The sequence below is a fragment of the Acartia tonsa genome, chromosome 8, assembly GCF_053477335.1.
Source record: "Acartia tonsa isolate MP-2025a chromosome 8, ASM5347733v1, whole genome shotgun sequence".
In the NCBI taxonomy this organism is placed as follows: Eukaryota; Metazoa; Arthropoda; class Copepoda; order Calanoida; family Acartiidae; genus Acartia; species Acartia tonsa.
The window spans coordinates 9,536,815-9,553,561 of record NC_137267.1 but is presented as its reverse complement, the minus strand read 5'-3'; the positions used below and the strand labels follow the sequence as shown (position 1 = coordinate 9,553,561).

Sequence of the window (16,747 nt, the reverse complement as noted above, 5' to 3'; positions counted from 1 at the left end):
CTTTGGCCTAGCTACCGCACCATCTGTCTACTCCAGATTTATTGCAGGGGTCCTGAACCCATTGGGCACGGCCAACCTCCAGTCATATCTTGATGACGTCCTGACCTTTCACCAAGACACCTGGGCCCACCTGGCTAGGCTCCGGGAGGTCTTGGAAGCCCACCTCAGGGGAGGAATCCACCTCAAGCCAGCCAAGACCAAGCTGTTCCGAGCCAAAGTAGACTATCTGGGCCACACCCTCAGCCGTGAGGGGATAGCCATGCAAGAGGATTATATTGACCGCATCCTTGACTGGCCGGCCCCCATCACCCCCAAGGACCTGCTGGCACTCCTGGGGTTCTTTGGCTACTACCGCTTGTTCATCCCCGAGTATGCCGACCTCACCTACGAGATGAATCGGCAGAAAACGGCCAGGACACTGACCTGGACAGCCGAGATGGAAGCCCAGCTGGTACAGCTCAAGGACAAGTTTCGCCAAGCCCCCATCCGAGCGCCACCCAGGTTTGACTTACCAGCCGTGTTCCAGCTCACCACAGACTTCAGCAGCCGTGCCATCTCTGCCATACTCAGCCAATGCCAGGACGGCAAGGAGAGGCTCATTGCCGCCGTGGGACGCAAGACAACCGACCCCGAGACTCGCTATCCGTCCTGGAAGGGAGAGATGGCCGCCATCATGTATGGAATTCGGAAATTTCACGGCATCTTGTCCTACCGTAGCTTCCAGATCAACACTGATTCCTCAGCCTTGCTACAGATGAAGTCACTGAACACATCCACAGGGATGGTGGCCCGCTGGCAGGAGGAGCTAGCGGCCCTAGATTTCACTGTCTGCCATCGTCCTGGCACCCAGAACACCAATGCTGACGCCCTCAGCCGCCGGGAGGATGATAATATGCTGGCAGCGTCCGCCGAAGAATTAGCAGAACAGGCTGAATACCTCCACCACCTTTGCCAGCTAGGGGAGCCCGCAGCTGGCAGACCCTCCGCAGCACGGCTGGATCCGGCCTGAGTCTTAGAAGCCCAGACCCAGGATCCCATCCTGCTCCGTGTCCGCCAGTGGGTGGCCGACGGAAAGGCCCCAACTAAGGCTGAGCTACGAGGCAAGGACCGGAACAAGCAGCAGTATGCCAGCCGCTTCGCAGCTCTGGGACTCGACGAGCATGGCTGCCTCACCACCACCGACCAGACCCTGACAGGGGAGAGGACAAGATACCTGCTGCCTTTGGCCCTCCAGCAGGACGCGTTCTTCCTGGCCCATGGAGCCCCCATGGCTGGGCACTTTGGGATGGACGCCACTATTGCCCGCGTCGCCATGCATTTCTGGTGGCCCAACCTGTCCCGTGACGTCCGCCTGATGGTTCAGACTTGCCCTGAGTGTGTACAGAAGGTCACCAAGGAGAGGCTGAAGTTAGGAATACACGTGCCCTCCCGACAGGGGTATCCACAGCAAGTCCTGTTCATTGACCTGGTGGGGCCCCTACCAGAGACGCCAGCCGGGAACCGCTACATCCTCACCTGTCAGGATGGGTTCAGCCGGTTTGTCAGCCTCTACGCCATCCCCAACAAGCGCACTCTCACGGTGGCTGAAACCCTACTGCACCGCCACCTGGCCACGTTTGGATGCCCCCTGAAGATCCACTCCGACAATGGGATGGAGTTCACTGGCCAGGTATTCAAGGAACTGGCCTCCAAGCTCGAGATTGGCCTGACACATCCACCGCCCTACAACCCGCAGTCCAACCGGGTTGAGAGGTTCCATCGGACGCTCAACACAGGCATGCGGCTGTTCCTGGATAGAGATGACAACAACTGGGAGCCACACTTGCCTGCTATCGCCTTTGCCTACAATACCAAGGCCTGCAGATCCACGGGCGTGACCCCTTTCCTGGCCTACTTTGGGAGAGAGGCCAAGCTCCCGGTGGACTTGGTACTCCGGCTGCCAGACACTGAATATGCCTCAGTCCCAGCCAACGTCCAAGCCCTCCTGCAACGATACCACGCCGTGTACGACGCAATCCAGCAGCGAGAGGAGGGAACCATCCGAAGGAGCGCGGCCGCTTACGAAGGCACGGCCAACTACGAAGTTGGAGACCTGGTCTGGTATCTGGCCCCCCGCCTGGTGCCAGGGAAGTCAGCCAAGATTACCAAGAGGTGGACTGGCCCTTGGAAGGTAGTGAGACGGGCCACGGACGTCCACTACGTCATCAAACCTGCCTCTCCAACAGCCAAGATCTCGGAAATCACCGCGCATGTTGGCCGACTGCGCAAATACACAGGAGATGTCACTGCCCAGCAGATTCCAACATACATCCAAGGCGACCTGTAGGCGACGAGGACGCCACTGAGCTGCCAGCCGGAGCTGTGGCGTTGCCAGCTAGTGAACCAGGACAGTTTCCAGTGTACCAGCCGGCAGCCGCCGCCCCACAGCCTAGCGGCCAGGATCGTGACCCGGTAGAAGAGAACCTGCAGCACCAACCCAACGAACCACCGCTGGCGCCGCCAGCCCCAGAACCGCCTAGGGATGCAGTCTGGAACCCTGATGCTGACATGGAGCCCCTGCCTGCCAGCAGCGAGCCTACAGGAGAAGAAGCGGCCACTGAGATGGAAGTGGCGGCCCCAGAGGGTGAAGCTGAAGCGATGTGTCCCCTCCAGATGACAGCCGTCCCCATCCGGGTGGGAGCTAAGAGGACGAGCAACCTGGACAAGGCGGGCGCCCCCATGGAATTCTACGCGCCTTCTTCCATCGTTGTTCCCCCCTTGGGAGCCTCTAGAGTGAGCCTAGGCCTCCGTGTTCAGTTACCAGCCGAGACAGAGCTAGTCCTGCAAACAAGGCCAAATTTCCAACGACGGGGCCTGGCTGTCGCCAACCCTCAGCTGGAAGCCAACCGGGAGTTGACAATGCTGATATCCAACCACAGTCAGACCGAGCAGCGAGTGTCCCGCGGGGCCTGTATAGCCAGGGCTGTCCTGCACCGAGCTGTGCCCCAGGAAGATGTTGTCGTTCGCAGACAGAGGCTGCCGTATCCCCAGGTTCAAGGCCTGGTGGCTCGGGAGCCCCGCAGCCCTTGAAGGGGAGGTTGTGGTAATACGGCAGCAGACGGATGGGTAGTTTACAGAGTTGCTACGCAGTGGCCTATCAAGTCAAGCCTTCTGCACTAATCCTATTATATCACCATTCACCTCATGACCGCAGATGACCCCGTCGCGCAGCGGTCAGATTGGACTGGCTAAATAGGGGAGGGGCACGGACACTTAGCAACCCCGCGCCCCTCAGGCAACTATACAACCGGGAGATGGTGCCTTCCCTTTTACTACAGCTTACCCCACAGATGTCTACCGCCGCGGGCTACGCCCTTGTCTCCCACACCCCCTTCAAACCTAACTTATTGTTATAATCTATTTTGTATATATATAGTAACCACCCATTGTAAATGTATTCAGTTAAATATAATTTCTGTATGAGTAAATCCTGCTAGTTTGTTTTGGTAGAATACTTCAAGGCTAGGGGCTCATTGGATTCGAACTCGCAACCGGTGAGCTGAAACGCTTCGGCTTACCACACTTACACCAGATTATCAAGTATTCTTATAGACTGAAACTCGTAGCTGGCTAAAAAAAAGATACTAACCCCCCACCTTTTTACCCCATCCCCCTGCCCTCCTACTGGATTAAAGAACTGACCAATAAATAATGTCTATTTTAGCAACCTGAATTAACGACAATTTTTCCCTTGTCATAATATCCACGTATATTCTATATCGATTGTGTTGTTGCAATTTTGTTTTTATGTTGTCATCACTTTTTTCAAATCATCTCATAATTTACAGTTCTACTGTCATGCAATTTAAAAAGGGTTAATAAGTGATTATCTTTATACAAAAGTAAGAGGATATCTTTCTGATGATTTTGAAAACCGCTGGACTGATATGGTATCTTTACAGTGAAGCTTCTTTTAGGTCCAAGGAAGGTGTAATATGTGTTTTTTATTGTTTTTTTTATAAGTGTGAGTTGAGCGTTGCTTGTTATCATCCTTTTCATCCTTGTTTTGAAAGATTTCAGAAAAAAACCAAGATACTATGCTAGAAAATGGTGGGTGATATATCAAATCAGCTGGTGGTATTAAGCTTATTTTGTTTTGGATATACACACGAAAAGAATTATTCTGGTTTTCAGGTATTTTTAGTAGCAAAGCTACCCTTATTATACCCAAGGAGCGGCAGCCGCGACTAAGCCTCAATTTGTTTGGATGCTTTTATTTTTTTAAATTAAAAATAGGGATTGCCATATTTTGATTTAGACTTTTATATGATTTTAAAAATTCTAATAGATTAAATTCCTTGAGGATTTTGTGGCTGACGCGCGGCTACCAAGCCCTGATTTTAACTTTAGTGGTCTGTTGTGCTCTTTATTTACTCACTCACGCCCACAAACTATATCTCTTTATTTACTAAGTTTTCCAGGGATCTACAGGGATAGGACATAAATTTATGGACATTTTTGATGATGATACACAAATATTTAAAGTTTTTAGGTCAAGAAAGGAGAGAACTTGTTTATAAAACTTTGGGTACCATTATAACTAAAAGCCCAATGCTAGAATCAAGGATTTCTAAATTGTAGTTCTTTTGTCGATATATTTTGAGCTTCAATTTTATGGATCCTCTCCCCTCCTACTGTATGAACGAACTGACCAATGAAAGAGTTCCATGTTATCAACCGAAATTGACGAAAATTTTTTCCCTGTCATAATCCATTCAAATATTGAATTTCATTTCTAAATATTGAAGAAAGCATTTATCGATTGAATTCAATCTTTTCTATCTATTTTTTTTCTCAGTTGGTTGAATTAACAGATAGAATCAATTCCAGCCAAGTAGCTTTTTTAGATGATAGTAAGTATTATTTTATATAGTCACTAGCGGCTATGCCTCTAGAGGCCTCTAGGGACACGTGAAGTAATGGGGGGTGAAGGAAGTTGACCATTCACTTGAATTTTAGTTTTGAATAGGAAAAGGAAAGAGAATATATTCTTAAGCCATTAAGATTTTCATTGATTAAAGATAATCAAAGCCATATTGTGTTAAAAAGTAATAATATTACTATACTTTTGCAGATTTTAACGATAAAATAACACTCATCTCGTATTCTTGTAATACACCCCCTGAAGCTCATAAACCAATTGATTTTGTTTTAAGTAGGGTGTCATAGTTTTCGGGTGCCCTTTGAGCATTCCACTGTAAAAATCTTGTGCACAGCAATATTCTAAATTTTTTTCTTCCTAATTACTTTTATATCATATTTAGGAGTAGATTTTTGGACGCACCCCCAAGAGCTAACTGGAATAACATTTTCATTAAGTCCAATACTAAGGTTAGATTATTATTTTTATAGTTTTTGAAAGTGCAACTTTTATTAACTATGGTCGGTCTGTACGTCCGTCAGTCCGTAATGGATAGCTCTTATAGTTAATTTAGACATGTTATAACTCAATAATTTAATAATTTCAACTTGGGGTGGTGATTCCTGAATTATTTAGGCACGAATTAGAAAGCGTAGCAACTCTATAGTCGTTTAATTAAAGCTGTTTATAATTTTTTCCGTTTTATCAAAGAATGGAGCATTTTTTAAAAAAGATTTTAATGGACAAGCCAAAAAATGTGGATTAGAGTACTATAAAAAGTTTTTTTTTCACGGTGAAATAAGAAATAAAATCAGCTAATTAAGCCTTTAGCCATATGTATAGCATAAATTTAATTACTTATCAATTATCCTTATAATAAAGTAACGGGATTTGTAGATACAATTAATGGTTGAAACGTTAGAACACTCAAGTTAATAAATCAAACAATAAAAATTCAATAAAAGTCCCCAAAGTTGTCAACCCAACAAATAAGAACTTTGGGGACTAGTAAAATTAACTACTACAGCTGATTCATTTTATATGCACTCCGATTTCATATACGACTGCATTACCTATTTTCCATCCGAAATTAAAGTAATATTTATGTTTTAGATCAAGAGTATTTAACTACTTAAAACACCAGGTATGTACTCAATTTCAATTTAAATTAGTGTCATTTACTTAATTATCTAACAAGGATGAAATAAAAGTTTCACTTTATTGTCAGATCCAAGTAATAATAACTCCATTTTTGATTATTACAATTCATTTGAGATGTTTTTAATAAGAGTTAAGACAATTGCAGAAAAATTGATGATAATTCTAAAACATTGTAATCTGTTTCATGTAGATTCGAAATACATATTCATTCATTCATATATCCCCGATGATGACATACAAAATTATCCCTTCTGTGGATTATGATTAGTAATTAAAACGTTTGGAAACTCAACTAAATGAACCAACCAATCAAAATTCATTAAAAGTCCCCAAGGTTGTTAAGCCAACGAATGATAAAACGTTTGTATAAGTTTTTTTTTGGACACACATGTATAATTTAAAAACTTTTTTTTGAGGCTTACTAATTGTATCTTAAAGGAAAATTTTTGGCAATAAAGTTTATTAATTACACTTGTTTCTTATTAATAAAACATTTTATGACTGTGTTTATATTTTTAAAATTTAAGCAATCGTTTTCATTAAACAATTTTATTGGTGATTTTTGCATTTGAGTTCAATGCTATTTTTTGATTATAAGCAACTATTTCATTTAGATAATACAGGACTGACAAAGAACTACAATTTTATGGTTACCCTAAAATTACGAAGATTTAATCAAAGTCCCCAAAGTTTTTGATTAAACTAAATGTAATTAGAGAAGTTAAAATATCTTTATTGAATTTAAGATGCACTTAAAAATATTTTTGTTCTAGGGTATCAATTATGATATAAAAATTCACGACTTACAAAAAGCAATAGACGAAGAAAACTGTGTAGATGAAAAAAGGTAAACAATACACATATGACATTTTTTTAGATGAAACGCTTTTTCAATCCGATTTTTGTCAATATTTTTTCAAGGTTTTTAATATGCAGAAATGATATTTTTAAAACCAACTATTAATTTAACGGCAATTCATTGTTTTTTGCCCTTGTAATTTTTAAACTTCTCAATTTTTAGTAGTGAATCAATAAGTTACAATCTAAAAACTAATTATCACTTAGACTTTTATGTAGCATTTGATAAATATTATTTAGAAATTTAACCGTCCAAATTCATAATATCTTATTTTCAGAAGCTTTGATCTAGCATATTTAGAGATTTTAAGCAACAAACAAATAAACTCACATCTTCATATTTTATTCTAGATTGATTAAAAGAGGAATATTGGATTATGTTTACAGCACATTTGGGAGTCAACAAGGAGCTAGAAAAGTTTCAGACAAAGGTATCAGGGATCTTCAGGGATAAGACAATGGCCGATAAATTGATATATATCCCCAATGATGATGCACAAAATTACCTCCTCTGTAGATTAAAATTAGTGGTTGTAAGGTTTAAAAACTCAACTTAATTAACCAACCAATCAAAAGTCCCAATATTTGTTAAGCCAACGAATAAGAAAATGATATTGTAAAACTTTGAGGACTAGAATAAACAGCCAATTGTCACCTCTTTCTTTGCAAAGGTATATAATCATCAAGACAGCGAATGCGAGCACATGATAATAAAACATTGGGTACTAGTATAATTTATAGTCTGGACATATCCCCTCCCTTCCTTCAACCCACAGACTATTTGATTGCATGAATTTGTCTGGAAGTCCTTAATTGTGCATGAGTTGAGCCTGTTTTTGAACATGTGAATCCCCGTAACATATATAATGTCATACGCCTGATATAGTGATATATACTTTCTATGGATGTAAAAATGTCAGTGTTGGATGTATATCTGACATGTGTTTAGATTATGCAGATATGTAATTGCCAGTTATTGATGTATTATTGGCAGGATGAATTGAATAATATATTTTTGCAATTTATACAGATAAAATTCAGTTTGCCAAAAATACATCCATACTTTTTAAAATTGCAATGGCAAAAATACATCTACTGTACTTTTGTCAAATGTACTTAGGTACACTTATTTAGGATATGCATAATTTTTATTTTCATGTGATTCATTTAGATAATATTATTGGGCATATGAATTGGAGAGAGTATCAAAGGTATAGTTTTTTTTTGAATGTTTTTTTTCTCAATTTATCAGTTTGTCATGTAATTTTGCAATTGGTGTTTTTAAATATATTTGCTATTAAAGACACAAAAAAACGCCTAGGGCAAAGTTGATTTTCATTTTAAAATGTTTCTTGAATAACTCTAAATATTCGCAAAAAACATCCTTTATTTTAAATTTCAAAATTACAAGAAATCATTATTATAGCTTTTTATGGTGCTTGTAAGAAATTATGTCATATAGACCTACTGGTCAATTAAAATGTATACTTGCCAGCAGTATGTAATTTAGTTTAGGTATTGGCCTATCATTGGTCATTTGTATTGAATGACCTAATCTTTATAGGCAATATAAAGAGTTTTAAAATAATAATGTGAGAAAAAATAGTGTATTTTTTTCTTAGTTTAGAAGTGATATATGGTTGGCTTCATAGGCTTGCAGCTGAAAATAGGTAAATTCTATTTTTTTTCTTATTTAGAACTATTGACACAGCCATTTTGAATATACAATATTTTGTTTTGACTACCCAACTTACAACTATGGAGTAACTTTGCTAACAAGTTAAATGAAATTTATTTGACCATTAGAAGCTTAGCTATGATCGTATGTACGTTGTAGAGCACAAAATCAGATTAAGTTCAACCATAAGAATTTTAACAACCTTTTTTGGAAAGCTAAAATTGCCTGAAAAAATATGATACCTAATAACAAAATCGTATATAGCAATATGCTATGTGAGTTTCAAGGTTTGAAAAAAGTTTATTCTTTATTGATGTTTTAAAGTTGCGTGGTTTTTTCACTCTGTCTTGAAAAATTTATCCTTGATAATGTTTTTATTACTGTAAGAAAAAACTTGTTATGTTATAGCTTGTTTTTGCTGCGCTTAGTGTGAATATAATTTGATATTGTATTATTTAGGAACAAAGTTTCTTTATTAGAAATAGGAAGAACAATTCATAACAGACCCATATTTCTATTAAAGGTAAGGCATACATTTAAAATAATTTTTCTTTTAACTAATGGCTACGCCCCTAGAAGCCATAAAGGGGCAATGAAGGTGAGAGGGGGAAAAGTCGACCATCGTTCATTTTTAATTTAGGTTTAAAAAAAAAAGATTTTTTTGGGAGGGGGGGGGGGATTAATTTTTTATTGGGAGGGTGGAGATTCCCTTCCCCAAAATACATAAAAACCTACCCTTGAACCATAAGAAGCTTCACTGTAAAGGAGGCCCATATCAGTTCAGCGGTTATCAAGATCCTTCACTACAGAATAAGAGCTTACTTCTTTGTATACTAGGATTATGAAGTCTGATTCTCGTTGAGTAAAAAATGTTTTTTGCAAAATGATTGGATTAAATAAATTAATACTTTATTGAAAGGCCCAAGAACATCCATTCAACGCCAACAAAAAAGCAATTAATCAGATATTTTAAAAAAAAAAAGTTTCAGTACAGCGCTGCGATTTTATTTACCCATGGGTTTTTGACATTATCAATGATTTTTGATAGTTGGTAGACAACTACCTGGCCCCAGTTTTGGGGATCTTTTTCGTTTGCTAACAAATCGCTTTTGCTCTTTTGTAGCGACTTGGCTGTGTTAATATTTATGATGCAATTGGCTGATATTCAAAGACCCATATGAAAGTCAGCACAGGGTCCACGGAGTGGGGACATACAGTTATTTAACCCCTTCCACTTCTGTTTTGGCTTAGGGATTTTACATTCTTTCTTATTTTAGATTGGATATGGGTATGAAATAAATAAACCTGGAATATTTATTGAAGGTGGAATACACGCTAGGTATATTTCTATTATTTTGGTCCTGAATAGATATCTATTTATCTATCTACCTTCTCTTTATCTGTCTTTTTAACTGTCTGTCTGTATGACTATTAATCAATCTATCTTTCTGTCTATCTATCTATCTATCTATCTTACTGTGTCTTATGTCTTTTCAGTTTGTATATCTATTTAGCTTTTGTCTACCTATCTATTAGTATGAAGATGATTAAAGTCCCTCAACAGATTATGACGTCATATGATAGAATAGCCAATGAGAGGCCAGTATACACTGTAATTGACCAATGGTAAAATTTATGCTGGCCTCTCTTTGGTTATTTTATCGTATTACGTCATAATCTGTTGAGGGACTTTAATAATCTTCTAATATGTAGTATATTTGTCTTATTTTGGTCTTTATGTCTGCCTATCTATTCTATATAATTAACTGATTTTTCTGTTTAACTAATTGAAAAGATTTTCAATATCTGGCTGGATACCGATATTGAAACTATCCGGACACCGAATATACGGCTGATTTCTAATGCCGGATATCCGGTAATTTATCGGATATCGAACGTTGGCCAGGTATCTGGCCAAAAAAGTATCAATACCTGATATAGGTGATTATATAATTAATTTTAAAATTTTAGAGAATGGATTAGTCCAGCTAGTGTTACCTACCTCATCAATGAACTAGGAAATCATTTCAACAATTTTTTTCTTATTCGTTTAATTTAATGTTTAAGCCTTTTGACATATTTCCATTAGTTTTTTTATCGCATTGCATTATGGACAGCTTTCCGAGAATAATAAAATGAAAAAACTACAAGATTGAAACAAGTTTTTTAGCCTTGAGGAGCCGTAGGAAACCAAACCTCTCTTTGTCTGTCCAAATCCAGGTATTGGGTTATATAACATTCAAGAGAAACCCAACTCTTTGATTACACGTCCTTTGTCTGGAAGTTTTAATTGTGTGCATGGTAATGAGTTGCGCCTGTTTTGGACCAAAGCATTCCCCATACTCTGTCTATTAATGTCGCGCATCTGACATAATAGTAGGAAAGGAACCATTTTTAACTTCTTTAGTTATAACGCGATGTTGAGCCGATATTCGAACTCATCACCTCTACCTCGACATGTGGTGGATGCGCTGCGTGTTAAGCGGGTCAATATAGTCAGCGATAGGACAAAGCCCAAATTGTGTAAAAAATAATCCACGTGACGTAATAAAATGAGGGGGTGAGAGGAGAAGTGGGAAAGAAACCCCCTAAAGAAGAGATGGATAATCCCTCATTTCTATTATGTCACATGGATCATTTTTGACACAATTTTAACACAATTTGGGCTTTGTCAGCGATAGGTGCATTATCAAAATTTGAAGTGTTTAATTATTCAGTTTATAATGAAAACATGGAAGATCTTGTTCAAAGATTTGATTTCTATATTGTGCCAGTGGTCAATCCTGATGGGTAAGTTTAAGAGGGTAGACAAAGATTATATTACTATCCATGGAAAATCTTATGGGTACTTACCCCCTATTAAAGGTTTGGTGGAGCTTTTTTTCCCCCATCCCTCCTCTGAGATATGCATAAACAAGAGATATGAAAATTGAAAAAAAGTTATTTGAAATTGAAATAAATTGGTAATGCTTACTTTAATTTTCTAATCTCTTTACATTTTACCCCCCCCCCCCCCCCTTAATAACATAACAGAAAAGACAAAAAAATCATATATCTTCATTTTTGAAATTTTCCTTACTAAGAAATAACTAGTTAGGTTTTGTGATTATTTATATATAATTTCAGATATTACCATTCTTTCAACTCGGACAGGCTGTGGAGAAAAAACAGGAATATTACAAAATAATTATATAAAAATTTATTTATAGAAAGCTTTCCGCGAATATTAAAATGAAAAATTATAAGATCAAAACCGAAGGCCCGATATAACAAAACTGATATTATTATTTATATTATGACCTCATCACAATTTGCGAACTTGTGTAAAAGTTTTCCTTGTTTTTTGTTTTGTTGCAAAAAGTCAATTACATAAAATTAAACCATTTCAAAGAACTAGTAATTCGTACAAAACAATATACGGATATCTTAAAATATTGAACTTAGAGCCAAAGATGAATCTCTCTCCTCTCAACTACTTGGATGCAGGAATCATATCTATCTATCTATCTATCTATCTATCTATCTATCTATCTATCTATCTATCTATCTATCTATCTATCTATCTATTTATCTATCTATCTATCTATCTATCTATCTATCTATCTATCTATCTATCTATCTATCTATCTATCTATCTATCTATCTATCTATCTATCTATCTATCTATCTATCTATCTATCTATCTATCTATCTATCTATCTATCTATCTATCTATCTATCTATCTATCTATCTATCTATCTATCTATCTATCTATCTATCTATCTATCTATCTATCTATCTATCTATCTATCTATCTATCTATCTATCTATCTATATATCTATCTATCTATCTATCTATCTATCTATCTATCTATCTATCTATCTATCTATCTATCTATCTATCTATCTATCTATCTATCTATCTATCTATCTATCTATCTATCTATCTATCTATCTATTTATCTATCTATCTATTTATCTATCTATCTATTTATCTATCTATCTATCTATCTATCTATCTATCTATCTATCTATCTATCTATCTATCTATCTATCTATCTATCTATCTATCTATCTATCTATCTATCTATCTATCTATCTATCTATCTATCTATCTATCTATCTATCTATCTATCTATCTATCTATCTATCTATCTATCTATCTATCTATCTATCCATCTATCCATCTATAATATGATTATAACTCAGAGGAACAGATTTGAATAGGAATTTTGGTTTCAAATGGGGCGAAATTGGGTTATTTACTCATAAAAAGGTAATCTACGGCGATTTCCATCAAAGTGCCTATTCGAGCACAGAAACCTTTCTTTGTTTTGAAATGAATTTAAAATAAGGGGTAGGGTAGTTTTTTGTTGTTTTGTGTTTGATTTTAATAAGTCAGAGTAGGTTAAAGCAAGGCGTGGTAAGGGCTTGAAAAAACTAACTTCTCTTACTTTAAAAAAAAAATAATGGTAGGGATTTTTGTGATTGCTGGCAATTTGAAGGATAATCTTGATCTTGATTTTTTATGTCTGAGAGTCATGTTTCAAAAAAACAAAAATATAAAAAAAACATGTGATTTAGTGATTTTTTATACATATTTTCTTGGATTTTGACCACTGACCGTTTGCTCGTTAAATTAATTTGACCAGTTTGTTTGTTCTTCGCTAATTGGATTTTGTCATAATTTTTGAATATTTTAGTCTTTTATATGTTTCTCTCTATTTCTTTATTTTTATCTACTTTTAAGGTTGGGTCTCCTATCTCTTGTTTAGAGACATACATAGGTGAACGTCCATTTTCTGACAGAGAATCGCAGGTATTTTTCAGTCTTAAATAAAAGTAACAGGATGTGTGTCTCTGTCTGTGTTTCTGTAGCTTAAGATCTCCCCAACTACTGGAACGACATGGTTCTCTTTAAGTGAGGTTTTCTAGTCCAGGGAAGGTTTACAACTATTTGGAGGAAGGTATCTCACGCTTCCAAGAGAATCTAAAACTGAAATGAAAAGTTGATGGGCGACTTAACTTCAAGTTCCCCTGATACCTCCAGGGCCGTAGCCGCTTGTTTATTATAAAGAAGCTTCAATTCTAAGCTATATCGTCTTAAAATATGATATGGGATTAGCTCTTTTATATATTAATTTATACAATTTTTAATTACATAGACCTTATACTGAAATTTAATTAAAATGCATAATTTTGTGAAACTCTATTATATTTTTGTGGAGGTTAAAACACCCCCTCCCAATAACTTTGTCTGTTCTCATATTATTTTTTATATATTTTAATCTCGTATTTGGTGTTGTACAATTACATTTATTGTTAGTTGTCTGATCCCGTAAAATCCCTGGCTATGATCTAAAGAAAATACTATGAGATATTTATAAGACTAAGGAAAGGATTTTCTCGTATTCATTTGAAAACTTTTTAATATCCGGTTGATTAGAACCGGTTCTCATCCATACATAAAACTATGTCAAGCATCGTATTATATCCAGTTTTCTACGAATATAAAAAGTACAATCATAAGATCAAAACCAGTTTTTTTAGCCCGTGCATTCAGCACCTCGGGGCTAAAAAAACTGGTTTTAATCTTATAATTGTACATTTTATATCCACGGAAAGCTGTTTATAATACGATGCGAGAAATAACTATTAAAAGATTTTCCTATTAGATTAAATATACGAACATTTTGTTTTTAGGCTATTAGAGATTTCATAGAGGCGAATCCTGGCAAATTTGTATCATACCTGGCTTTTCATAGTTTTGGAAATAAGATCCTTTACCCTTGGTCATATACTGATACAAAGGAGGTGTGTTGTTTTAGTAGTAAAGCTGCATTATAGGTCTTACTAGTTGCTTCGGTTCTACCCCAAACGAAGGAGTCCCAAACGTCGGAGTGGACATTGCTTAAGTAAATAATATGACAATTTTGAAATTTTTTATACCCCTGTCTACAAAATAATGACTATGGCCGGCGCGCTCGGCCCTAATAGCCTGCCTAGCCGCAGCGCTCGGCCCCCTGGCCTATAACCTAACCTAACCTAACTAAGAAAAATAACGGGACCGAAGAGTGGGGGGGGGGGGTGGTGATTGTATAAAAAAAATTCAAAATTGAAATTTTTTTTGAACTCCTGTGTTTGTCCATTCCAACGTTTGTCCCAAAAATCCTGAGTTTATCTACTCTGACGTTTGGCGTGGAACCGTTGCTGTCTCTTAGCATTTAGAAGTTTTGTAATTGATGAGGGGCTTACATGAAGATTCCCTAACTGGCAATGGGCAAAATACTGCAGTAAAAAGTATAGCAGATTCTTATTCATGCATCTATTATGATAAAATTATGAAAAAATTCTTATTATATTTATTTTAGATAAAAGATAGAAAAGAATTAGACAACATAGGCAAATACTTAGGTTATAGTCAAATAAATTTAATTGAGTAAAAAAGGTTTATTTCTTTATTCTTTTATATTGGTGAAAAAAAGTTAAGCAATGCCCTCACAAAACAATTAAAGAGCTTATTGTTTTCCCCTAAAATGCTTGGCGATTACAGAATCTCCCCAAATTATTAAGATGAATTTAAGTGGGGGAGGGGCATGCAGTTTTTTTCTATGCCTTAAATCTGAGGGAATCACTAATCGTATGGGCAAAAAGCACCAATTTTTAATAATTTTTTTTCAAAAGAAATATGACAGACCACTATACAAAAATTAGAAACTAGTAATTTAATTTGACTTTACCCAGCAAAAAGCATACGTCACGCGTCTGGCGGAGAAGATATTTATGACGTTGGGCCCTCTGGGAAGAACCTCTACACGGCTGTAGGTTAGTATAATAAAACCCTAAGGGTTAAATTCAAGAAATTCAATAGGGTGGCCGGAATCAATTATTTTTGGTAGGAATTGCTCAAAATGATGTCCAAAATCTCCTAAATCTTATTAAACCTTCCACACTTTTTTTTAAATTATAAAAAATAATAATTTGTGTAAAGAAATTTAACAACCTTACCAAATATCTATTCAATATGGAATGCTACCAAAATAATTAACTTATAAATGTTGTTAGTTAAATCTTAATAAATTCTAAATATAAAGAGGCCTTTCAAAAGATGGGAAAAGGGTACAAAGTGTTACCAAACTTGATTACCGAATTTTCGAAAATGAATTTAATAGATTTTTTGTTTTGCTGTAGGAACCTCTATTGATTGGGCGAGAGGTTCTATGGGCATTAAGTAAGTTTCTTTTAATATATTAATAATTTTATTTCAAGGGTAATTCATATTCATTAAAATTTTACCCTATTCCGAAGAGGGGAGGGGAAGGCATTTGAAGTGGCATAAATTTATTATATCATATTTTTTTTCTCAAATAACAAAGAAACAGTGATGATAAGCTTAGCATACTAAAGCTGCATTTGAACCTGGGAAAAACCGTACCTTGCACCAGAATTACCTGATAACTAAATGTCCTGCTGACCATAAACAGCTATAAAATCCAACCCCTAATTTAATGCTAATATATGCTAATGCTGGTAATATATATCTTTTTCTTCAGATATGTATATCTATTTGAGCTTCCTGGCAAAGACCGGGGATTTTTATTGCCAAAGAAATGGATCCTACCAGTTGCAAGGTTTGTAGTTATTTATGAGTTATTTAGATTCTTGGTTTATTGGAACTCGTTTATTGGTCAGTTCGTTCATCCAGATGGAGGGGAGGGGATAAAGGGGGTGAAAGGAGGTAATCGTTATTTAAGCCCGCTGCAAGTTTCTCTTTATTAGAGAACATGAAAATCTGGTGTAAGATCCAAGTAATTATATATAATAATAAATATTTTTTAGGACGAACGTAGTTGAAGCAGTAACGAGGCTTGCAAGACTTATTAGCAAAAGAATTTAAACTAAAATTTCATTGTTTTTAAAAAAATATTTATAGTATATTCTAGTCAAGTTTATATTGTGAAACTGTTTTAAGTTTTTATCTAAATTATAACTATATTGTAATAATCTAAAGTTCCAATAAATGTATTATGTGCATATTTTTAATTTTTGTATTTTACCTTTCATTTTAAAGAGGGAAGGAGTAGATTATGTCAACCTTCTATTTTAAAATTAATAACTAATTGTGACACATTAAAAAAATATCCTACTTTTCTGTTGATTTGAGTTCTGC

The 16,747-nt window shown here is 36.7% G+C and overlaps 2 protein-coding genes and 1 long non-coding RNA gene across 3 annotated transcripts; all 3 read left to right on the top strand.

Annotated features, from left to right (window-relative positions):
• The first annotated feature begins 4,050 nt into the window (after nucleotides 1–4,050).
• On the top strand, nucleotides 4,051–5,370 carry LOC145325470 (uncharacterized). The gene is made up of 3 exons (XR_013881493.1): nucleotides 4,051–4,173; nucleotides 4,838–4,892; nucleotides 5,304–5,370. It is a non-coding gene; the product is annotated as an uncharacterized LOC145325470 (long non-coding RNA).
• A 648-nt stretch (nucleotides 5,371–6,018) lies between these two features.
• Nucleotides 6,019–10,656, top strand: LOC145325685 (zinc carboxypeptidase A 1-like). The gene is made up of 8 exons (XM_080168638.1): nucleotides 6,019–6,044; nucleotides 6,835–6,908; nucleotides 7,271–7,350; nucleotides 8,091–8,130; nucleotides 8,542–8,589; nucleotides 9,057–9,120; nucleotides 9,875–9,936; nucleotides 10,569–10,656. The coding sequence occupies exons 4-8, from the start codon at nucleotides 8,108–8,110 to the stop codon at nucleotides 10,654–10,656; spliced, it is 285 nt and encodes a 94-aa protein (XP_080024764.1). The 5' UTR covers nucleotides 6,019–6,044; nucleotides 6,835–6,908; nucleotides 7,271–7,350; nucleotides 8,091–8,107.
• A 1,172-nt stretch (nucleotides 10,657–11,828) lies between these two features.
• On the top strand, nucleotides 11,829–16,589 carry LOC145325683 (carboxypeptidase B-like). The gene is made up of 9 exons (XM_080168637.1): nucleotides 11,829–11,856; nucleotides 12,789–12,853; nucleotides 13,328–13,396; nucleotides 14,281–14,391; nucleotides 14,949–14,991; nucleotides 15,322–15,402; nucleotides 15,769–15,808; nucleotides 16,131–16,208; nucleotides 16,417–16,589. Exons 1-9 carry the CDS (start codon nucleotides 11,829–11,831, stop codon nucleotides 16,472–16,474), a joined length of 573 nt encoding a protein of 190 aa, XP_080024763.1. The 3' UTR covers nucleotides 16,475–16,589.
• The last annotated feature ends 158 nt before the right edge of the window (nucleotides 16,590–16,747 follow it).

Coding starts and splice junctions, on each gene's coding strand:
- LOC145325683 (XM_080168637.1), top strand. CDS start 11,829: ATGAAAAATTATAAGATCAAAACCGAAG. Junction 11,857..12,788: donor TTATAAGATCAAAACCGAAG/GCCCGATATAAC, acceptor TATAACTCAGAG/GAACAGATTTGAATAGGAAT. Junction 14,992..15,321: donor CAACATAGGCAAATACTTAG/GTTATAGTCAAA, acceptor GACTTTACCCAG/CAAAAAGCATACGTCACGCG.
- LOC145325685 (XM_080168638.1), top strand. CDS start 8,108: ATGAATTGGAGAGAGTATCAAAG. Junction 8,131..8,541: donor AATTGGAGAGAGTATCAAAG/GTATAGTTTTTT, acceptor TTTTTTTCTTAG/TTTAGAAGTGATATATGGTT. Junction 9,937..10,568: donor GAAGGTGGAATACACGCTAG/GTATATTTCTAT, acceptor TTAAAATTTTAG/AGAATGGATTAGTCCAGCTA.